This window comes from Ptychodera flava, chromosome 4 (assembly GCF_041260155.1).
Source record: "Ptychodera flava strain L36383 chromosome 4, AS_Pfla_20210202, whole genome shotgun sequence".
NCBI lineage: Eukaryota > Metazoa > Hemichordata > Enteropneusta > Ptychoderidae > Ptychodera > Ptychodera flava.
In genome coordinates this window covers 31,927,512-31,950,273 of record NC_091931.1, presented here as the reverse complement: position 1 = coordinate 31,950,273, position 22,762 = coordinate 31,927,512, and the positions used below count along the sequence as shown (strand labels likewise).

Genomic DNA, 22,762 nt, shown 5'->3' with positions numbered 1-22,762 from the left:
TGCAGACGTAAAATTTCTACCACGCACACTGCGCAGCGCGGGTTGAAATTTCATTCTGTGCGCTTAGCGGACGCGCTGAACGCGTTCCAAGTCTGCTCGCGATCGCTCAGTGCAGAAGCATCCAAAAACGCCTAAATTTTGACTTTTTTCAAGTAAAGTTGGACTAAAAAGGTGTATAATAATAAGGTTATTCACAAAATACCGGGATTTATGTCCTCGTACATCGTACGCTACGGTATTGTCCTCGACGCTACGCGTCTCGGACAATACCTCCGCTGCACGATGTACTCGGACATAAATCCCGGTATTTTGTGAATAACCTTATAATATTTGTCAGTTCAGAATATTTGACGTTTACAGCGTGATAAAAGTCAATTTTGATATTTATGTGGCGAAACATAGTTAATGACTATAAGACTACAAAAACGTGCGGGGATTGTCACCCCTGTTTCGCAAAACATTCAACTTGGACCCCTTTTTGCAGTGAAAAGAAGGTTCGCCATCTCCAAGTTTGCCAACTGAAGTTGACCCCCTAATTTTGCTGTCACTTATATAAGCATAATGGTTTCTTTTCTTTGTTAATATTTTTTTTCAGCTAGCTCTTCTGTAACTTTTGATTTGCATTTCCAGTGCCCAGTTTAATTTACTGCTCCTGTTGTTTTTTAGTGAACACTTGCTTTAAAAGGGTTGTAACAAATAAATAAATAAAAAAGTTAATAAATACGCAATCCTTCAAGGTTAATTATATTATGCATGTCTGAACCTTTCAGCACTTTGAACTTTCAACAACCTGTTTCATTAAAGGTATACAGTCACCTGTAATCTAAAAATGTCCATATATGGTCAAAGGGGCGTTCCTTGGTATTCAAAATGCCCATGTGAGGGCGCTGTTTTTAAAAAGCGGCCACCCGCTTAAAATCTGTGATTGGTTAGATTTTCTCTTTCCATGGTAACTGTGGCAAAATTGGAACAGGTGACAGTATACCTTTAAGATTAATATTGTCGTAAGACTTTTGCACTTTCACATTTACTCCCCCCAGTCTGGGGAGGACGTTTTAGGTAAAGAAAGTAATGAGCTAAGTGGGCTATCCTCTGATCCTGTAGAGACCCGGCAAGTCAACGTTAACGTACTTAAAACATCGCAAGCGTAAAACTGAGTACCACATATATCAGTAATTGTACGTGTGCAGTTTCGTGAATCACCTCATTCGAGATCAAACAAATTAAATGACGGGTCAACTAGAATACGCGCATGCGCTCCGGGTAACTACAACAGCCGAAGCATCACCGTACGCGTCCAGGTAAGGTTACAGCAGTTGCAGAAATGAGGTGATTCACGAAACAGTACATGTACAGTTACTGGTATAAGTGCTACTCAATTTTACGCCCGCGATATCCTCGGGTACGTTAACGTTGACTCTGTCTCAGTAGCGGTTATGGGGACGAGAAGGCAACGTGATTTTCGGTTACCGTTTACAACCGCGCGATGTCGTACCCGGGTTTGCGGGCTGTTATGTTTGTGAGCCTGCATAAATTGCTGGCAGCTTCATGAAAATGTTAGGTATTCGAATGGCGCTATCTTTGTCTGGGAGGATTATATGAACATCAGCAAATATGGCCATATGTGGCAGCATTGAGACGTCAATGTTCATGCCTATCTATCTGCGTACAAAAGCCTGCAAGTTTCAGCCAATCAGATTTTATTTAACAGAACTTAAATTTCGGGTATGTGCATTTTCCATAGGACTCTCTGTGGGTCAAAAAAACAATGTTAGAGTGGACCATTTGATATCCTGGGGGGGGCTTGGAAGATTGGTGGAGAGCCATTATTTTTTTTCCCACATGCTTCACCATGAATTATTTTTTTTCTACAGGGCATATGCTGGCAACTTTTTTTTTTTCACTTTCCTTCTTCGAGATATATTTTTTTTTTACCAAATTTCGGTGCAATGTTTGTTTGCTTGGTTGTTCACACCCAGTAACTAGATGCTGTTCTATCGCACACAGACTATATTCAAGAAACTAAATAAAGATATGTAAATACATGTACATTTTTGATTCACTTTACAAAAACATATTTGTAAAATCATGTACATTTATGGCATTTACTTGTTATTGTTGTCCTTACATTGAAAGTAGCCGGGTAATTTAAGAAGTAGACGGGTGGACTGCGAGGGAGCGAAGCGACTGAGTGGCGAGTGAGCGTAGCGAACGAGGGGGGGAGAGCGCGAGAGGGGGGTGTCCCCCCTCTCGCAAGGCGAAAAATGAAATTTTGGAGTGGAAATGGTTTTCTCTGGTGGCATCTGAGGTGACATTTACTGACTGAAACAGTACTTTTGTTGTGTGTCTTAGACGTGGCTCACATACAACAAAACAAACAAACATGATTTTGTTTTGTTTGTATTATTTATGACACACTTATGGTTTTATTTGCAGTGAAGATGTAACATTTAATCTTAAATCACCTGCTGTCTGCTCATTTCATTGCCCATTTCCCATTCTTCATTACCACATAGTAGTTTCCCCAAACCATCAAACTCATTCAATTCTAATCAAAACACATTCGCTTTTGTTAAGAAAAACATTGGTAAGATAATTCACTATAACAGTGTTCGCATTTACGAATAAAACATGCGTATATAGAAAACTCATAACAATGAAAAAATGTGTAGAGAGTCGATCCAATGCGTAATAATATTACGCATTGGATTGAGTCTCTACGCATTTTTTCATTGTTATGAGTTTTCTATGCGCAAACGATAATAGTAAAATGTTTGCAGGCTGTCTCTCTTCTTGTGGTATTTTGACAAATCCTTACATTCAGATTTACACATTTCTGGAAAACACTGGTGAGCAATTTCAATTCAGCATACTTCCTCTAATCAGAAGGTCATGTATACTGTACAATTGTTCATATTTAGTTATTGTTCCTCAAGCTTGAAATGGTTTATGCTTTATAAACTCTAGAGCTACTGCTTGATTTTTATTGATGCTGCAGTGTGCATAGAACAATTGCCAAGATTTTTTTTTTCCGAGTCGCAATGGTCCGTAATTTTTTTTCCATGAGCCACCTAAAGCCAGATTTTTTTTTTCGAGCAACTCCACCTGGCATCTTTTTTTTTCCCCAAATCTTCCAAGCCCCCCCCCCAGGATATCAAAGTCCACCGGTTAGTAGTTTCCACTGGCACGTACTTGCCGCCCGAGGGCGTATTTTACTATCGCCTTCCATATATGGCGATATGTGCGACTGATATATGGGGTAGCGTAGACTTCGGACCCGGGGTATCGCGGTGGATTTACATCTACGAAATATGCACTCCAGAGCTGCGTGCATGAATTCTGGTTTTGTCGCCGAACAAACATTGCATGCTACAAATGTTGTCTAATCTCACTGATAGCATACTGATGTCCTCGTGGGAAATTACAGTGCTCGATGCTAAAGCAGAGCGTTATAAATAATAACACAAAATTACTTCAAGTACAAAGTAAACCACTTTGTACTTGGAAAAAGTTTGTATTATATATATCTCCAATTCATAGGCCAAATATATAGTGTTGACATACATGGAAATACACACAGAGGAGCATTTTCATTTCCACCCTCCATGTCAACTTGTTCACATAGCCATGAGCTTTATAATTATACTCTAGCAATCCTTGGTCGGTTGAAATTGTCATAAGCGTATCCTCTGTTTGTTTGAAAATAGCAAACATAGCAAACTTTACACCAGTATGCCTTGAGACCTTCAGAACCGTATCACTAAAGGTTTATAGGTTATCAAGACCGCGATATTTGCTTGCTCTACAATAGGTCTTTCCACCATTTCCAAAGTAGTCGACACCCCATACGGCGCCCAATATCACAAACACCCCCGTTGCCATGGAGTCAGATAAATCCAACGCAGAGTTACTAGACAGTTGGCCATCGTACGAGGAGTCGTTAGAAGAATGGCACAAGCGCAGTGACGAGAGGCGATGGTTTTCAGCGTGGATTGAGAATGACTTTACCACGGATGTGCTGAAGAAAATAACGCTACCTGTGAACGAGGATGGACTTCGTCACCTTGATGTTGGGTCCGGCGAAGGTAGGTGAAGACAGACAAATCGCTTTGCAAAGAAATCTAGAAATCGCAAAAACAAATAATTTGTAGTCTTCGTTGACGTACGTGATATGTAGGTAGACACTCAGATTTTTTTGTATTCCAAAAGAACAGAATTAGTAGGGCATATGTAATTTGCTAGCAAAGTGACTTAATTGAATAACTTCCCACCCATCTCGCCAACTTCAAATACGAAACAGCTGACATCCTCTTTGAAATGCATGAAATAACCTTAACTCAACCTTGCCTACATATTAGAAGCGAATGTCACAAGCTGAAAGGTTGACATTTTGCCACCACAAAAGCAATAAACACTCTTTAAATGAAATGTGGGGAAATAACCCTTCGGAAACGTGCCAATGTAAAACATTTTTTTGAAGAAAAATAACAAAGAAATTAGAATGGATACAATAATATTCATCACTGTTTCGAACCTTGCTAGTTGATATGATAAATTAATTTACAGAAATTTCAAAAACTCCTAAGACATGTTTCCTTTTTTAACTGGCAAAAGGCAAAGCATGTTGCGAGTTACTGGAAGTTACTTTGAAACAGCATCCCAAGGTTGTGTGCAGGAGCGTGGAGCCTATGGCTGGAGAACAGCAAAAGTTCAAGGACTTGGTGAAAGAGAGGGACCTTGGCGGTGTCACATTTGAATTCGTGGAGCAAACAACGGAAGAATACGAGGTAAGTTGGAATGCTACGAGACGTGCTTATGATATATATATATATATATATATATATATATATATATATATATATATATATATATATATATATATATATATATATATATATTTATATATGTATTCGGACTCTTTAAATATATATATATATATATATATATATATATATATATATATATATATATATATATTATGTATGTATGTATGTATGTATGTATGTATGTATGTATGTATTCGGACTCTCCAAATTTTTCAATTCTTTTTTTTATCTACCACTTGTGGCGGTTCATTTTAAAGCTCTTGGTGTAAGAAATCTTTTTTTACCGTCTTAGTTTTCCGAAAATCAAAAAATGTATTTTTCTTCATAGAGTTAACACAGGGATGGCGGCCATTTTGAATTTCATATATCGATAAATCTTTGGTTTGTTTCTCTAGTACCAAAATTTGCTCGGTGATCCCCAATTTTTATTCGTGACTTTGAAAGAGGATAGTTGAAAGATTCCTCGAGGGTAATTTGAGCAAAAGTTGAAGTCTTTCATTTTCGAGGCGCATACAACCTAAAATTCGCATTTTCATTTATTTCGTATGCCTATAATTACATGCTCTCTGCCTTACATTGTTAGGGGGTGTTATCATAGATGCTTTGATTTCAGAAACGACCGAATGTAGCAGCCGACAAGAAATTTCATCTGATTACATTGCTGCAAATGATAATTGTCGTCGATGACATTGAAAAGACCATAATGCATTACCATGACAACGAGATGGAGAAAGGGTCAGTCATGGTCATCACATTGGCAGCAGGTAAAGTAGACAAAAATCAATAGTTCCCGTTTTATACAGCATATGCTGATACTACAGAAATGCGCATCTGTGATCTCATTCTTTGCAGAGTTAGGCCCTACCGGTATTTTGGCCTGGTAATATCCCCACTTACAGCATCGGTACGGAAGTCAGCGTTGCATCAGGCTTGTACCTTGTGTTCCCTGGTTAATATTATATTGTCTTCATGCATTGGATTCATGTGTATTTAGATTCTTAGATCAATTTATCGTATTGGCGTACCGATTACAACTTTTATAGCGGTTTGTAAACAAGCAGGCAAAGGTTGACTTTTTCACTATTTTTATTTGGAACATCATTATATGTGTATGCCGCTCTCTCTCTCTCTCTCTCTCTCTCTCTCTTCTCTCTCTCTCTCTCCAACTGTAACAAAAAAGATTACTAATTACTGCAAGAATCCGAAGAATTTTTATTTATAATATAATACTTGTTTCTTAAATTTCTTGGTTCTTATCAGATGAGACGCCAACACGTCTCTGCGAACCCATCGTTGCCGAATTGCAAAAAGTACAACTGAAGTTTTCAGCTGATGTGCGCCAGGTGTTGGAAAGAAATCACCTCAACTATACACAAAAGTTGATCCCTTACCGCATCGATGTGACCAACTGTTTTGACGATTCCAGTCGACAGGGGGAGCTGTTGCTCGAAATGGTCACTATCGTGCCCGAGTTTGGAAAAAGAGCTGGCAGTGACGTCAAGAAGAAAGTGCTTGATGTTTTGGAATCTTGTTCAAAAACAGAAAATGACAAGATATATGCGACATTTGGATTTGATATGTACGTAATTCAAAAAAAAATAACAATGTGCTAAAAATGCCAAAGGGATGCATGTAAGGATGATAATATCATTTTCACTTTCGAAATTACAATGTATCCATGTATTAGAGAGGCAATAAAGATTGGTTTTACATTTTTCCCAGTTTACCAGTTGAAAAGAAAATCTTCTGGTATGCTTCGGATCCTATGATTTTTGAGGGTGAAGGTGGTTGACATGATAGTTTCGCCGACTACGAATTGAAATGTTACAGAAATGTTAACAGCTTTGTATGTGCATGCCAAGCCGATGGAAAGAATGATATCATTGGTTAAATATCCACAATTCTTATAGCCGTCAGAGTAAATCATTGTTACTCGGATTTGCTATTCGGATATAACGAGAGGTGGTAAATTAATCAACAAAGAAAAGAAATGCAAGGACTTACGATTGTTAAAAACGCCAGTACAAGTTCATGTCGACCACATGCCCGTGTTTGGCGACATGGTAGGTATCAAAGCCCAACTGTAATTTCTCTGTAATATCACTTCATCGATTCAATTCAATTCAAAAAGGTCGTTTTCAGTTTTTCAGCTTTTATCGCCATCATCTAGAATGTCTAACATATATATCATTTTCAGACCCCTACCGAAGGACATTGCCTTAGCGGACGACAGAATGAAAAAAAAATATTATGGCAATAACGTGAAAGTGTTTTTGCACCAATGGAGAGAAGGAAATGATCATAACAGGTCCAAAGTAAAAACTCTTGAAGTATCATACCCTGAGAGGAGGAAACAACGAGAAAGGAATAGATTTAGTGCATCGTCGTTTTGAATCTGTCGACAATGTGTAATGAACTACTAACAGTTGACAACTCAGATATGAACTGAAAATGCTCACGTGTTTCATTATATATTGCATTTATGTGCAAGTTTGAACCTTTGCTACATGCTTTGCTACATTTAAAGGGTTATGATCAACACAATGAATTTCACCACAGATCAATTCTAAAGGTCATTAAGTATTCAAATATGTAATTAGCTGAAATAAAAATAATTAATTTCTTTGAGTACTGTCATTGTATCACAATATAGCATGTGTAATTACCTTTGGTCAAGTCCTTCAAGCTCTATATGCAAACCGTGAAAGCTTGTTAGCTATTTATGCAAATTATGAATTAGCTGACATGAAAATGCAAAATGACTTTCAATACTGTTATAACCTGGTATAATGATCAATGTACACAGCATGTTTCGCCAAATTTTATCAAGTAAATGCCATATATATCCCTAATTTGGAAGGTTCATTAAATATGCATATTGGGAATTGGCTGAAAAAAATGTCAAATGACTTTCAATAATCTTGTATCTAGTATCTTTAATGTACATAGCAAGTTTTGCCAACTTTGGTCAAGTCAAAACAGATAAATATCGCTAATAAATGCGGATATCGACCGCAGGCGGGCGAAGATGCATTATAAGGCGCCAACCCAAACTCACTGCATGGACATCACATTTACGAAATCGAAGTCCAAAGTCAACTACGTCATTGTTAGAATAAGGGACTGGTCAGTTTCTTCAGCCTGGGGGGGCGGTGGATTCATGGGGGGGGGTCACCCTGTTTTTGACTTTGGTGATAGGGGGGGGTCACCATGTTTTGAAATGCCCAATAGGGGGGTCAGTGTGTTTTTGAATTTGAAACAGGCTCATCATTGCCTATAAAATGCTAGTGTCAGCCACAAATTTCATCATTGAGTTGTATTTTTCGGCGCGCCCTTCGGGCGCGTAACTTTAATAATCAGTCATATTTTCAGCACGCCCAACTTTAACATATCAAGCATACATACATCAGAGATATATGTATGTTCAATATTTTTCAGCGTGCTCTTCAAGCTCATTACTTTAATATATCAGACATTTTTCAGCATGCCCTTCAGGTGCATGACTTTAATATACAAGGCATATATATCAGAGATATCAGGATGTTTCATATTTTCGGCGCACCCTTCGGGCGCAATACTTTAATAAATCAGAGATATCTTGATGTTTGCTTAGTGAAAGTGTACCATTATCAAATCTGCATTTCATATGAAAAGGATGACAAATTCCTGATACTTTTCTGTTCTCTCTATGAGAATTCAGTATGAGAAAGCAACATGCACAAATATTTCACAATATATATTTGATACAGTGACTTATTTTAGGGATAGAAAAATGACAAGATATCTTTCCTTCTCATTGATGCAATTATTTTCCTTTGTGACATAGGTTTTCTGTAGAAAGATGCTTTTTTATGAACAAAATAACAGTTAAAAAGGCAGTTTTTGTCATTATTAGCTGTGCTTTTATGGTTTCAATGTTACAAGAAAGCTCCTCTCAGACACTGTACACATCAGATTTGGCTAAAAAAGCTCTCTATGGCTCCTCAGGAGATTTAATTGGATGGTTGGCAAGTCTTAACACCATCAAAGTTTTTGATTCACTGCTTTTTCCTCTTTGATATTAATGATTGTCATCCATTTCTGTACAACAGTTCAGGACATCTGGTTAAGCATAGAAAGTGTGAAATACATTCACAGCTCATTCAAAATACAGCTCATTCAAAATGTACTATATTCAAACTTAACCCTTTCACCCTAGTTCCCTGTATACAGGTCCAACTTTACCATAGAAAACAATGGATTTGGGAAAAACCATGGTGGTGAAAGGGTTAAGACTGACACTTTGAAATTCCTATCTTACAACTGACATGTCAACAATTTCATTAAAACATAGAATGACTATTTAAAATATGAATATATGTAAAATGTAAAATATAATTTATATATACTGTATATATATATATATATATATATATATATATATATATATATATATATATATATATATATATATATATATATATATAAAATTTATGTCCACCTTTTGTTTTACCTATGTCGGCGCCGGGGGGGTCACCCTGTTTTTGAAATTTGGAATAGGGGGGGTCACCCTGTTTTCAAAATTTGGAATAGGGGGGGTCAGCCACTTTTTGACGTCGGCAAAAAATAATCCACCGCCCCCCCCCTTTGACGCGGCAAAAAAATAATCCACCGCCCCCCCCCCCCAGGCCGAAGAAACTGACCAGTCCCTAAGAGAGGTTTTCCATCACACGGGAGCATACCACCACAAATTTTGCACAGATGGCGTTGCACTGGCATTGAAAAAGGGTGCATGGGAGCATGGGAACGTGGGCAGTTTCCCTCGCAATGGGTAGGAAATGCATTGAGCAAGACACACTTCCGGGTTCGCAAAAAACGAGGATCCCATTTACGGGGCGCTCAAATATAACTATTTATACATAGCAGAGGCGTATATGTTTGTGATGCTGAGAATAACATCAGTAAATAAATGACGGGTTTTAAAAGTTGACGTTTTTTGCGATGAAACAGACTTCTGAAGGTAGCTCGCTTGGGGAACACGTCATCCCGGCCGCTGTCCGCTTTGACCCCAGTAATTCACACTGGTTTTGGTCGGCCCCAGGTACCCAAGTCACTTCGACCCCGTCACACTTTTGCCTACATGTCCACGGAGACGATTCAACATGTTCAACAACAAAGCCAAGACAAAAATTGAAAATATCAATAAAATGGCTTCACAAAGGCTGAAATACACGATACTCGATGAAGTATGAAGTTTATGAAATGAAATCAAAATTGACAACACAAGTGTTTGTCTCGGGTAATACCACTTGAAGTTGAACTATTCTACAGACTGTTTTTTCCATACAGTGCAGTATTTGTCAGTGACAAATTAATCTTTGCAATACATTTTTTTGCGATGAGCTGGAAATTTGATTAATATCGAGTTAATGTACATAAATATTCCGTTATTTACTGGGACACGTTTATTTTCTCGATCCGCTATCTGCGGACTACGTGCTGAAGTACATTGACTGTTCATGTCAACGATCGTTTCTCCCTCTGCAGAGTTTCTGTATCCCGTTCAACAACGCTGTACCTCGATCACACGATAGTGACGCTATGTAGCTGTGCAGTATTGAAACTTATCATAAAATGGCCACCTCGTCTAACAGTAACACGTATTGTCGGGATTATCGTACGGAAAAAAGACTGCAAAAGTAAGACTTATAATCCGTGACAAATTGCGGCCAGTCTAAGTGAGACAAATTATACCCATATATAAAGTACTTCAAAATCCTTTATATCTTCTTGCTTTATAGTCTTTCCAATAATTCATATGCAAAACGGACCCATTCTCTAGAGTGTGATATGAAAAAGAAGGAAATGACATGTAAAATGTCTTACTTTTTACATCTTCCATAAGTAAATTGTCCAATCTAACTATCATATGTCTATAGACCCTTTCAGAATGACGAAATGCGTCCAACCCTCTTAAAAACTAGCATACTCCATATTCCAAAAGCTACCAGAGACCTACCGAGTTTATGCCTTCTTCGAAGTTCATAATGCATAAGCAATAAGTTAGTCTGCCCTCTAGAGTCTGAAGGTGCAAACTGAAGGCGGTGCTCACTGTACGCGTTAAATTAACATTATTGGCGGGATATTAATTATAACTTGCGTCACCGTCCCATGATTTTATGCAAAGATTCTATTTAGATCATTTTTGGAGGGATATTTTTTTTCTGGTGGGATCTCATAACGATCGCAAATAAATAAATTGCACGAATCTGCACGTTTTTCCGCCCATCAGTCTGATTCATTTGGTTTGCTGGACAGTTATATCAGAGCAACTGATGTCGTTTCTTTTGCAACACCAGATTTCATTGCAGACAACATCAAAGCTTGTCTAAAAAGTCTTCATTTTGCAACACTGTTCGAAATTCTGTATTTGCCGCGCCGTCGGGTAGCCTCAAAGCCTTACCGCTTTCAAATCCATTATGTGTCGGCATAACTTTGTGACTGTGTTTTAAATTTACGAATCTTTCCTTTGGTTCATCATTGGTCATGAGATAGGCGCTTACAAGAAGCATTGCCACGACAAATTTTAAAACTCTAATCTGATTGGACAAAAGTCATTTTTAAGGCGGGGCTAAGTACTGAACCAAGTCTGTTGATCGTCGACAGCACTATTTTCCACCAAGTTAAGCTTGTGGACGGTTCGGTGAGGCTACCCGACGGCGCGGAAACTAGTACTGCATAGTGAAGGTTCATAATCATGGAGATGGAAAAACTAATTTCAGTGGATGAGACCAGGTCTCTACTCAAGTCTGGAAAGAGTCACCGCGATATAAGTGTTTTATTACAATCAAGATATGGAAGCAATTATGGCGTTTCGGAAAGGAGTGTGCGACGATTTTGCGACAAGTACAACATACATCGTCGTACGCGCGACGAATTGGATGCGGAAGTTTCCAAGGCTGTATCTGAAGTTGGGCCATCGTATGGAAGGAAAACTATGTCCGGCCTCCTTCGTGCAAGAGGTATACGTGAAGGAAGATACAGAATTCAAGAGAGTCTGAAGCGTGTCAACCCAACCTACCACAACCGACGACGAAATGATACAGTGAGACAGTTAACCCAGTACCCTATTTTCCCCGTATCATGGACACAAACTTCATGTCGACCAAAACGAAAAGTTGGTGTATTTTGGAGTTACCCACGTTCTGTTTTCCGATGGTTATAGCCGGAAAATTGTCGCACATGTAACAATGCCAGTGAAAAACCCTATTATAATATACAACGCCTATAGAGATCTAATGTTAAAAGAAGGACTATGGGATATGGTTCGAGTGGATATGGGGCGAGAGTTTTGCTTAGTTTTGTTCATCCAATCGTATTTAAAACAGTACAGGACGAACAAAATTTGCCCACCATATATACAAAGCCGATCAGCGAACAACCTACCCGCTGAAAGAAAGTGGCCTGAAGTAAATCAACGCTTCAACTACGTAATCAAGGAGCTCTTATTGAGTTAGGGTCTATGGTTAATATGATGGATGATACTCATAAATTCTGTGTGTCATTTATATCATGTGCTGTTGCTGACGTTGGAATGAAGCGCATGGTCGCTGCTTGGAACCATCACCCTCTTGAAGGTATGCACTTTTTTATTAATTAATTAATTAATTAATTAATTAATTAATTAATTAATGTATATATGTATGTATGTATGTATGTATGTATGTATGTGTGTATGTCTGTCTGTCTATGTATATGTATGTGTGTATATATATATGTATGTATGTATGTATGCATGTATGTATGTGTATGTATGTATGTATGTATGTATGTATGTATGATAATGTATGTATGTATGTATGTGTGTGTATTTATGTATGTATATGTATGTACATTTTTTTACATTTTAATAACTTTATTGTAGCCTTATTCGAAAGTAAGATCATCGGCTTGGAGTACAATAAAGTGTATGCAAAACAAAACAAAACTACATTAATACAGACATATACGATATGAAAATACATACACACAGCATAAGACAAAATGAGGGTTCATATATAAACATTTATCACGAGGCAGCAGTAGTACAGCAGGACTAGTTATTTTGTGGTTACAATGTGTTCCCTTATTTTAAATGCATTATGATTTGCTTGTTTCTATTACGGTTTCTTTATTTCTTGACCTGAGAATAGTAATCAATTTTTCTTTGTCATTAACTGCAACAGTATCTGGATTGATATTGAGTTTGTTGTATGTATGTATGTATGTATGTATGTATGTATGTATGTATGTATGTATGTATGTATGTATGTATGTATGTATGTATGTATGTATGTATGTGTGTGTGTATGTGTGTGTGTATATGTATGTATGTATGTATGTGTATGTATGTATGTATGTATGTATGTATGTATGTATGTATGTATGTGTGTATGTATGTATGTGTGTGTATGTATGTATGCATACATGCATGTATGTATGTATGTGTGTGTATTAATGTATGTATGGATGTGTGTATATTAATGTATGATGGATGTGTGTGTATTAATGAATGTATGTATGTGTGTGTGTATTTATGTATTCACGTATGGTATGTATGTGTGTGTGTATATATGTATGTATGTCTGTCTGTATGTATGTATGTATGTATGTATGGGTATGTATGTATGGAAAAAAACATGGTTGGACAATTGCTACTTTTGTGAGTGGATATGTTTGCCTATGTATACCCCTATGTATTACATTTTTATCAGTGTCAAGATGTGCTGGTTTAATTATGATCTCATTGTTCTGTTTCTCTATTAATAGGACTCAGAGTGACTATTATAAGAATATTGAAAATTTCATTTCATTCATTGCAAAATTCAATTCATACAAAAGTTCAAAAGTTCATTCATATTCAATTTCAAATATTACAAAATTTATTTATAAATTTCAAAATATGTTAAATACAAATTTATTACAAATTTCAAAGTTCAATTTCATGCAAATATTCATTCATTCATTCATACAAAATTAAATTTCGTTTCATTCATTTATATTGAATTTCAAATATTACAAAATTTATTTACATGTAATAGATATACTTACATTATTGTGTTTATTTTTATTTTAGGATGGCAGTCAAGAATTCCTGAAAATCTTGCAGGTACAGGTAATCGTGTATCAAACGTACCAGCCAATGTTGTTCCCACTGTTGATGAAGCCATTCAATTATATGAGCAATCAGGTGGGAATCTCACCCGTTACAGTTATTTTGGTGTCGATCCACTGTCTACAAGTGAAGATAAAGTGAAAGAACGAGAACAGCGATTTCGTCAAGTCAATATGACATTTGAAGACATATTTAGCAGACTGGCAAATGGAGATAATGCACCTTTTGAGCATGCAGTTTTAACATTTATAGATATTACCAGGGACTTAGCCTGAAAAAATGATGGATTATGGCTGTACACAAAATAATGAACGAGATGAACATTTGAGAAGGTTCTCCTTGCCTCATTATATTTCTAATCAGTATATATGTATATATATTCGACTATTGAACAAAGAAAGCATGAAATGAGCTCAAACCATTCATGACTGGTACAAGTTGGCAAAGTTGACATTTTACATGGACAAGAACAGTAATTTAATACACCAGAGCATGTCAAGAATATTAAGTTTTCCTGGTTACATTTGGGGTCATGAACTTTATATTCACTGTAGCTTTCATTTTTTCTCTTGTAAACTCTTCATTGAAATGATACTTACAATAAAGAGTATGGTTACTTAACATGTCAATAATGATCGCTTCATAATCGTGTCATAACTTTGAAATATCATTTTATAGAATAAAGTTGTGGTTGATAAACCATACATGTATTACAATTTAAGCTAAAAAAATGACAAAGAAAACCATTTCTTCTGTTGTGATTAAAACCTAGTGCAATAAGGTCTAATATCGGGTTGGTTGTCACGTGGTGATTATGTTAATGGACCAAACATACATACATCACATCACATCACATCACATCACAATCACACCAAGCTCATTAGTATGCACTGTACTAATGAGCTTGATGTGATTGTTTACGAAATGTATTACACATGTACTTCTGTGTGTACTGTTAGCTGGACTAGTGGAAACAAAGCAGACCTGATTGGTAGTGGCAATAAGCTTTCTAGGGTCAAGCACTGATGGGGGTAAAACAACAGGTAGTATTTAAAGAAATAACACATAACATAGTACCCTTTTCCAAATTTACTTATTAGGATTGAAATTCATGACTCCTTCGCCTATGCCAAAATGCTAGATTTGAGAGAATTTAACTAGATCATCCATTGCCAATATAAAAGATTTGTCTGGTGAGCCTAGCTATAACTCATGGCTGTGATATTTGGTTTATCAAAATGCATTAATTTTATCCAGTACTTTGCATGCTTTCTTTTAGGTTTGACATTGGATTTATGCAAATATTTTCAAAACATGGTGACATCTCTGCCTTGGTTTAATCAGCATTGATGTACGGAAAACTAGTTATTCCTTGTTGCTGTTTTAGCATCACAACGTCCTGTATATGATTTGTTTGCAGTATTTCTGGATGGCCTAGGGTCCTGGCCTTAGACTGCGCCCTCTAGGGGCGACTTCCACCTGATAAGATCAGAGTACATACACAAACAAGGATAGTCCAAGTGACTAGTTTTACCATTGCGTAACAAATTTGTACAGACGGGGAGTTAGGTGCGGAATTGTGTCTTATTGAAAGGGCATTTCTAAAGTACATGTTTTGTCTATGGCAGCTAATTAGCTAATAATGATAAACACGGCTGTATTCACGATAATTATCACTTTCTAAATATCGTTCTAAACTTTCTAAATTAGCCACAGTTTAGAAAGTCACCCCAAACTAAAATTTTCTGCCGACGATATATCGGATATTTACGATAATTATCACTTTCTAAATATCGTTCTAAACTTTCTAAATTACCCACAGTTTAGAAAGCCACCCAAACTAAAATTTTCTACCGACGATATATCGGATATTTACGATAATTATCACTTTCTAAATATAGTTCTAAACTTTCTAAATTAGCCACAGTTTAGAAAGTCACCCCAAACTAAAATGTTCTGCCGACGATATATGGGATATTTACGATAATTATCACTTTCTAAATATCGTTCTAAACTTTCTAAATTAACCGAAGTTTAGAAAGCCAACCCCTAACTTAAATTTTCTGCCGACGATATATCAGATATTTACGATAATTATCGTTTTCTAAATATCGTTGTAAACTTTCTAAATTAGCGCAGTTTAGAAAGTCGCTCCAGACTAAAGTTTTATGCCGACGATATATCGGATATTTACGATAATTATCGCTTTCTAAATATCGTTCTAAACTTTCTGAACTAGCCGCAGTTTAGAAAGTCGCTCCAGACTAAAGTTTTCTGCCGACGATATATAGGATATTCACGGTAATTATCGCTTTCTAAATATCGTTCTAAACTTTCTAAATTAGCGGGAGTTTAGAAAGTGTCCTAAGTACATTTTTCTACCAACGATATATCGGGTACTTTTGATAATTACCGCACTTTAAATGGTCGTAGGACTACTATGGTAAGACCAGGAAATTAATATCAATTTCAAAGAGAATGAAATTACAGCTGTACAAGATTTCGATCAGGGACCATCTTTTCTAAAGATCTTGAATCAGGATTTAGTCGGAATTTAGAATATCCGATATATCGTCGCAGAAAATTTTCGTCTGGGGTGGCTTTCTAAACTTCGGCTAATTTAGAAAGTTTAGAACGATAATTAGAAGACGATAATTATCGTAAATATCAGATACATTGTCGGCAGAAAATTTTAGTCGGAGGGGGGCGGCTTTCTAAACTTCGGCTAATTTATAAATTTAGAACGATATTTAGAAAGCGATAAATATTCGATATATCGTAGACAGGAAATTTCTAGTCGGGAGTAACTTTCTAAACTCCAGCTAATTTAGAAAGTTTAGAACGATATTTAGAAAGCGATAATTATCGTAGTGATAATTATCCTTAAACTTAGATAGTTTAGAACTATTTAGCTACAGCTAATTTAGCTTTCTAAACTTGTAGCTAAACTTTCTAAAAACGATAAAACACAATTCCGCACCTTACTGCAGAAACTATGCACTAGTATTTTGTGATCATTAGATTTTTGTGGATTATGTTTGCATTTAAAGATAAAAATAGCGTTAGTTTAGTGTCATATTAAAGATAATTAAATTAATGTTGACACCAATATTAATTGACGGGTCTAAATATGACTTCACCATAATAACAATTATGAGTCAAAAATGTGTTGTTTGTTACATTTTTGCTGATTAATATGCTTACACCATTTATATATTTGTGCATATATCAAAATTCTTAGTCATAATTAGGTCTAGGAATTGCCCAGACCTAATATGCATTTTCCGCATAAATGCCAGGAGCATAGCATGTTTTTGGTAAAAAGTCACAGCGGATAAAAGTCATGGGTGTCTAGTCTACATAACAAAAAGTGTTGTTTTTACATTTCTGTATAAATGCAATCCTATAATAACGTTGTTGAAATGTTTATCTAATTAAAATAGTTGTAGAGATCTTGTAAGGCAAGATACACCAAAAATGGCTACCATTTTCTACTGTGAAACCACACTTTTAATACTTACCTTAATCTTGATTGCTACCCGGGATTGCTACCTCTAATCAACATATGTTTGATGTCATTAAGCACGTTAATTTTTTTTCCTGATGAACAAATTATACACCACAAAAAGGTAAAAGTGGTTTTATGTACATTTGGGGTCAGGAAGTGCATTATAATCAGTGACACATGGTGTATTTGGATACATAAGGCTATTCACAAATAATGGGCGGGGGTGGAGGAATTGCGATAAAAAACATAATTTCTTTGAAATCCCCCATCAGTACCCTCAAAATACTTTCAAATCCCACCTTCTATACTAGAAGAAATTTTCAAATCCTACCCCCCCCCCCTTTCAGTCTCCCATGTTACTGCTCTCTAGCCTGATCTTGTGTATACCACTAGTATTATATTACATATTTTATTGTTGTTTTCTACAGAGTTATTTATACAGTTTATGATTTATTGTTTGTTATATGACACTTCTAAATCAATCAGAGAGTTTTCTAGTTTTAACTTGTGAAAAAAACAACTGAAGTCCACGGTTACTAGAAAGTAACCGTGTGCAGTCCAAGACATCTGTCAGATTTTACATCTTTGCATGCTATAAGGCTTTACTCATTTTTAATGGAAATTTTCAAAAGTCCCTAACATGGTGCAATGTTTATCAGACACTTTTAAACGTATTTTCATTTTACAGTCCTCCATCGGTTTCTATATTGTTTATTAGACATCTTCATATTAGAAAGTACGACAGTCATTCCTCTTTTTAAAGATATTCAGTTTATATTGTCTCAGTCATGGTTTTGTTTTCTCTGCTATTTCTTGTAAGGGTGATTACATCATTTACAGCTTGTTTTTAGTAACTTTTGCCTGTTCTTTAAAGATCAGTATAAAACCAGGGTGTTTACAATTTTTCAGCATAGGCGGCTGGGTTCAAGTAATTGCCGGCCAGGGTGTTATTGCGAAGGTAAGGGAGTGGGTCCCCTCCCTGGGGTGGAAATTTTTTCAAAATTGACCTAATTTTTATGCCATTCTGTGCATTCTTTGACGCTATCACCTACCAAAACTATGTCATTCAGTCCAAATGTTTCTGTGCAGATGATGATCAACATTAGTTATACTTCCACTTGACTTAATAATGAACAAAATACTTTTAAAACCCACCACCTACCCAGTGCAATCCCTACAAATCCCCTCTCTACAACCCCATAAACTTTCAAATTCCCCCACCCCCATGATCCCCCTCCCCTACCCGTAATTTGTGAATGCAGCCGAACATTTAATTTTAAAGTACTTGATACGATCGAGATACAGACTTAAGCAATACTTAGATGTAATGCGGCAGTCAATGTAAAGCCCCACCCCCACCCCGATACGGGAAAAATGTGGGGGGTTAGACTGTCTTTGCCATGAAACTATGCCCGAAGGGTGGGGCAATGGCTTCTTTTCGACCCAACTAGTCATTTTCACGGACGTGAAATGCCCCACACCTTGAGGTCGGGAAAATGTGGGGGATTTATTTGTTTTAGGTGGGGATTTTCCAGAATGTCTTGCCCCAGGGGGTGGAGCATTTGACAAATTTGACAAGACCAATTTCCAAAACCCCCACTATGCCCCGGGGTGGGGTGGGGGTTTACATTGCCGCATAATCATTTGTGTTTGGGGTTGAATCTGAATCTTATTGAGCCTCTGAGTACTCAGCCTCATCCTCGGAGGATATTCATCAACCCTGTGAGTGGAGGGGGTAATTCGACTGGTATTCATACGGGGATACCCTTTCTCTTACCCTCCCGATGTAATTAGAAAATTAGAATTTTATACTTAGTCATGCATGTTATTTGTAATATAATTATGCATGGCGCACACTTCAGACGATTTGACCGATGGGCGCACATTTCAGGTGACTGTCGGCTAGTGTGCTACATGGTTTGAAAGTGATTTTTTGCCGGCGCACTCGACCGTCGGTCGAATCGCAGGGATGAAAACGTTTTGATATTTCTCGGGCGCACGTTTTCGATCGCCGGTCAATCACCTACAGTGCTACGCCTTGCGATTTTTTACCACCGGTGACCTAACTTTGGACCAATCAAATCATCTCTTTTCTTTCATGTGACACGCAAAGTTATCACCGGTGCCAATCTCTCCATGCATGCTTCTTAAATATTGCCATTCGCAGGAGCGTGTTGTTTTTGGCTATTAATGGGCCAATCGTAGTAAAATATCGTCAAAACTCTACTTGGGTGTCATGCAAAGACAATTTCTGTACGATTGAGGGTTCTGTTTTTCGAAACCCTTTATAAAGTGTGTAATATGCAATTGGTCTTCTGTTTGATTCGTCCATTTCAATTCCCGACCCTTTATCAAACCAAGGTCTATACCCTTTCAGATACCAATCAGCATCATAACCGGACCCTCACCGTAAAGCCGTCTATGGGAGTTAACCCACCCCCACCGGTTACCAGAGTATGTGTTGATAGGCCAACTGTACTCTTACATTTCTTTGGGCAAGTGGAAAGTCCTCTGCATTTTAGTTCATTTTCCTTTACCCACATTTGTTGGAAGTGCAATCGGTGCAGGCGATCCCAGAACAACAGATGGTAAACTTTACTTCATTTCAAAGTAAATAGTTGTTTATTTCTAGTATATTATTTCTACAAATTATAGAGAAAGTTTTCAACAAAATTCTCAATACCGAGTTGGTTAATAAAGAAACATCTCCACGATAGTATTAACTATAATATCAATGTCAAGATAGCTAGTCGGTCTAGTATATACTGTTCATACATTATATGTGAAAATGTATGCAAACAGGCATTGAGATGTATTTTTATGTAAAAAAATGCACCCCCTGCCATTTTTAAAATTCTTATGTAAATCATCTGAAAACAAATCAACTTTAGTATCGTGTAGATACTTTAATTGTCTTGAATATGAAACCAAACATATGCTATTCTAATCCGCATCTAATCCGTTATCTGCAAAATACCTAATGATAGTCGACTGAAATGGCGGCTCTTTTGGAAGCACTTTTTGTGATTACACATCGTTGACTTTTAAACGCTGTGTTTTATTTAAATGCTATACACCTGACAATTATGAACAAAAAAATATTATATATGGCCAAAGTCCTAGAAAATTATAATGATTATCCACTAATGAGTATAAAATTTGATATATGTAGAAATATGTAGATGAAGTAATCTAATTTTTAGCAAAGAATGCCAAAAGATTTTGCTCAAAATTCTTATGTAAATCATCCTAAAATTAATTAATTTGGTGTCTTCACGTAGATAATTTTATTGTTCTTAATATGACACCAATCAAGTCCTATTTGAAGATTTCATGGAAATGTTATATTTAAAAAAAATTATTTTAGTCAAATTGGCGGCTATTTTGGACGCCATCTTGGATTTCGAGGTGTTCGCAAAAATTTTTTTGGTACACCTCTGAAATATTTGTTGTCATCATAAATACTAGCAAATGTGCATGATGTACTTAGTTTGTAAGAATGTGGAAGTAAAGTGCTGTTTTTTGGTTTGGCCTTTCGCTTATGGTGGTCGTCATGGCATGTGTGAATGTCTAGATTGAGATAACCATTTGGACCATTTCAGAACCACACGTGAGACTGGATCAAGACCACTTTGTACTCATCATTATATTCATTATAGATAGAGTAAGAAAATATACTGTGAATGATTTATTTGAACAAAAATAGACAATTTCAATTGCATGGAGCCCGGTCAAGTGAATGAATGTCAAATATTAGACTATCATAACAGATAATTGTCAATTAACACTACTTGGGGCCCACCTGCATAATTACCCCATATATACAAAGTTGAATAGTCGTGTGATTTCACAGCCAAGAATTAATTGAAAATATGGCTTCACATTCTGTAATAAGGACAATAGACTAGAGTCTTTAAAAACTACTGAATCGAATGAATATTTTTTTTTGGAAGTCATAACCCATTCTCCAACATGACCATGCATTCCACTCTTTCAGCATGAGCTACACATTATCATAATAAAAATTACTCAATCTTTACCAAATTAAAGATTTTATTGAATTCTTAAAAGTGCTTGCACGTCCACACATCTACAATCAAATCTTAACATCACTTGATAATTATTTAGTCTCATGATCAAGTGTCTCATATCTCTGTATCTGTTTGGGTTTCGGAAAGCACTGTGAGCCGATTTTGCAAAAGACATGATATCCATCGTCGTACACATGAAGAATTGGACAATGAAGTTGCTAGGGCGGTAGGTGAAGTAGGTTCATCGTACTGAAGGAAAACCATGTCCGGCCTTCTTTCGTTCAAGAGGTATACGTCAAGGCTTATTTAGAATTCAAGTGTTTTGTCAATTACAAGGAAAATAAACATTGAATAACTTTATTAAACTTTGTACATTGTATCTTACTCAGTTACATCACAGGGTGCCCAGGCATGATATAAATGACACACAGAATTTATGAGTATCATCCATCATATTAACCAGCATTCGTCGTTGCATCTCAATAAGAGCTCCTTTGATTACGTAGTTGAAGCGTTGATTTACTTCAGGCCACTTTCTTTCAGCGGGTAGGTTGTTCGCTGATCGCTTTGTATATATGGTGGGCAAATTTGTTCGTCCTGTACTGTTTTAAATACGATTGGATGAACAAAACTAAGCAAAACTCTCGCCCCATATCCACTCGAACCATATCCCATAGTCCTCTTTTAAGGGAACAAAGGGCCAGAAAATACGTATATTTTCTTAAACCTTACTCCTTGTAGTGCAGTGTCTTTTCTTAGTTTTGTATCACTTACATTGCATGCGATATGCGAGAAATTCAACATCAAAAGTTGAATAGATTCGTTTGTTTTAGCCGTGGGCCCCCACTGGCTCATGGGTAATAAGCCAGTGAATATGCAGAAGTGAACAGTAAACAAAGCCAGACTGATCACTTCTGCATATAGCTGACTCATTACCCATGAGCCAGTGAGGCCCATGACTTATAAAACAAACAAATCTGTACAACTTTTGATGTTTGATTTCTTGCTTATCGCACACAATAGAACTGGTATAAAACAAAGAAAGGGTACTACAGAGACTCTGAGAGTGTACTTTAAGGGGAGATGTAGGTTCACTGACAATTTTTAGTGACCTAGATTCAAATTACTACTTCTCAAAAACTAATACAGATAGCTAGCCCAAACTACATATTTTATGATTGCTCTTTATCTTAGCTTTATGTCTGTGCCGTGTATTTTACTGTATGACCAGAAATGGGTGTATGATTGGTGTGAAAGTGTATGT

The 22,762-nt window shown here is 36.6% G+C and overlaps 1 protein-coding gene and 1 long non-coding RNA gene across 3 annotated transcripts; both read left to right on the top strand.

Annotated features, from left to right (window-relative positions):
• The first annotated feature begins 1,256 nt into the window (after positions 1–1,256).
• Positions 1,257–7,403, top strand: LOC139131504 (histamine N-methyltransferase-like). Of its 2 annotated transcripts, none has more exons than XM_070697587.1 (6): positions 1,257–1,301; positions 3,812–4,085; positions 4,615–4,787; positions 5,440–5,590; positions 6,087–6,405; positions 7,024–7,403. In XM_070697587.1, exons 2-6 carry the CDS (start codon positions 3,881–3,883, stop codon positions 7,217–7,219), a joined length of 1,044 nt encoding a protein of 347 aa, XP_070553688.1. In that variant the 5' UTR covers positions 1,257–1,301; positions 3,812–3,880; the 3' UTR covers positions 7,220–7,403. The 2 variants fall into 2 exon arrangements, with proteins under 2 accessions (XP_070553688.1, XP_070553689.1); XM_070697588.1 differs by having other exon boundaries at positions 1,283–1,402.
• Positions 7,404–12,333: 4,930 nt separating this feature from the next.
• LOC139131503 (uncharacterized) lies at positions 12,334–14,591 on the top strand. Its single transcript, XR_011552135.1, has 2 exons — positions 12,334–12,442; positions 13,921–14,591. It is a non-coding gene; the product is annotated as an uncharacterized lncRNA (long non-coding RNA).
• Positions 14,592–22,762: the final 8,171 nt, after the last annotated feature.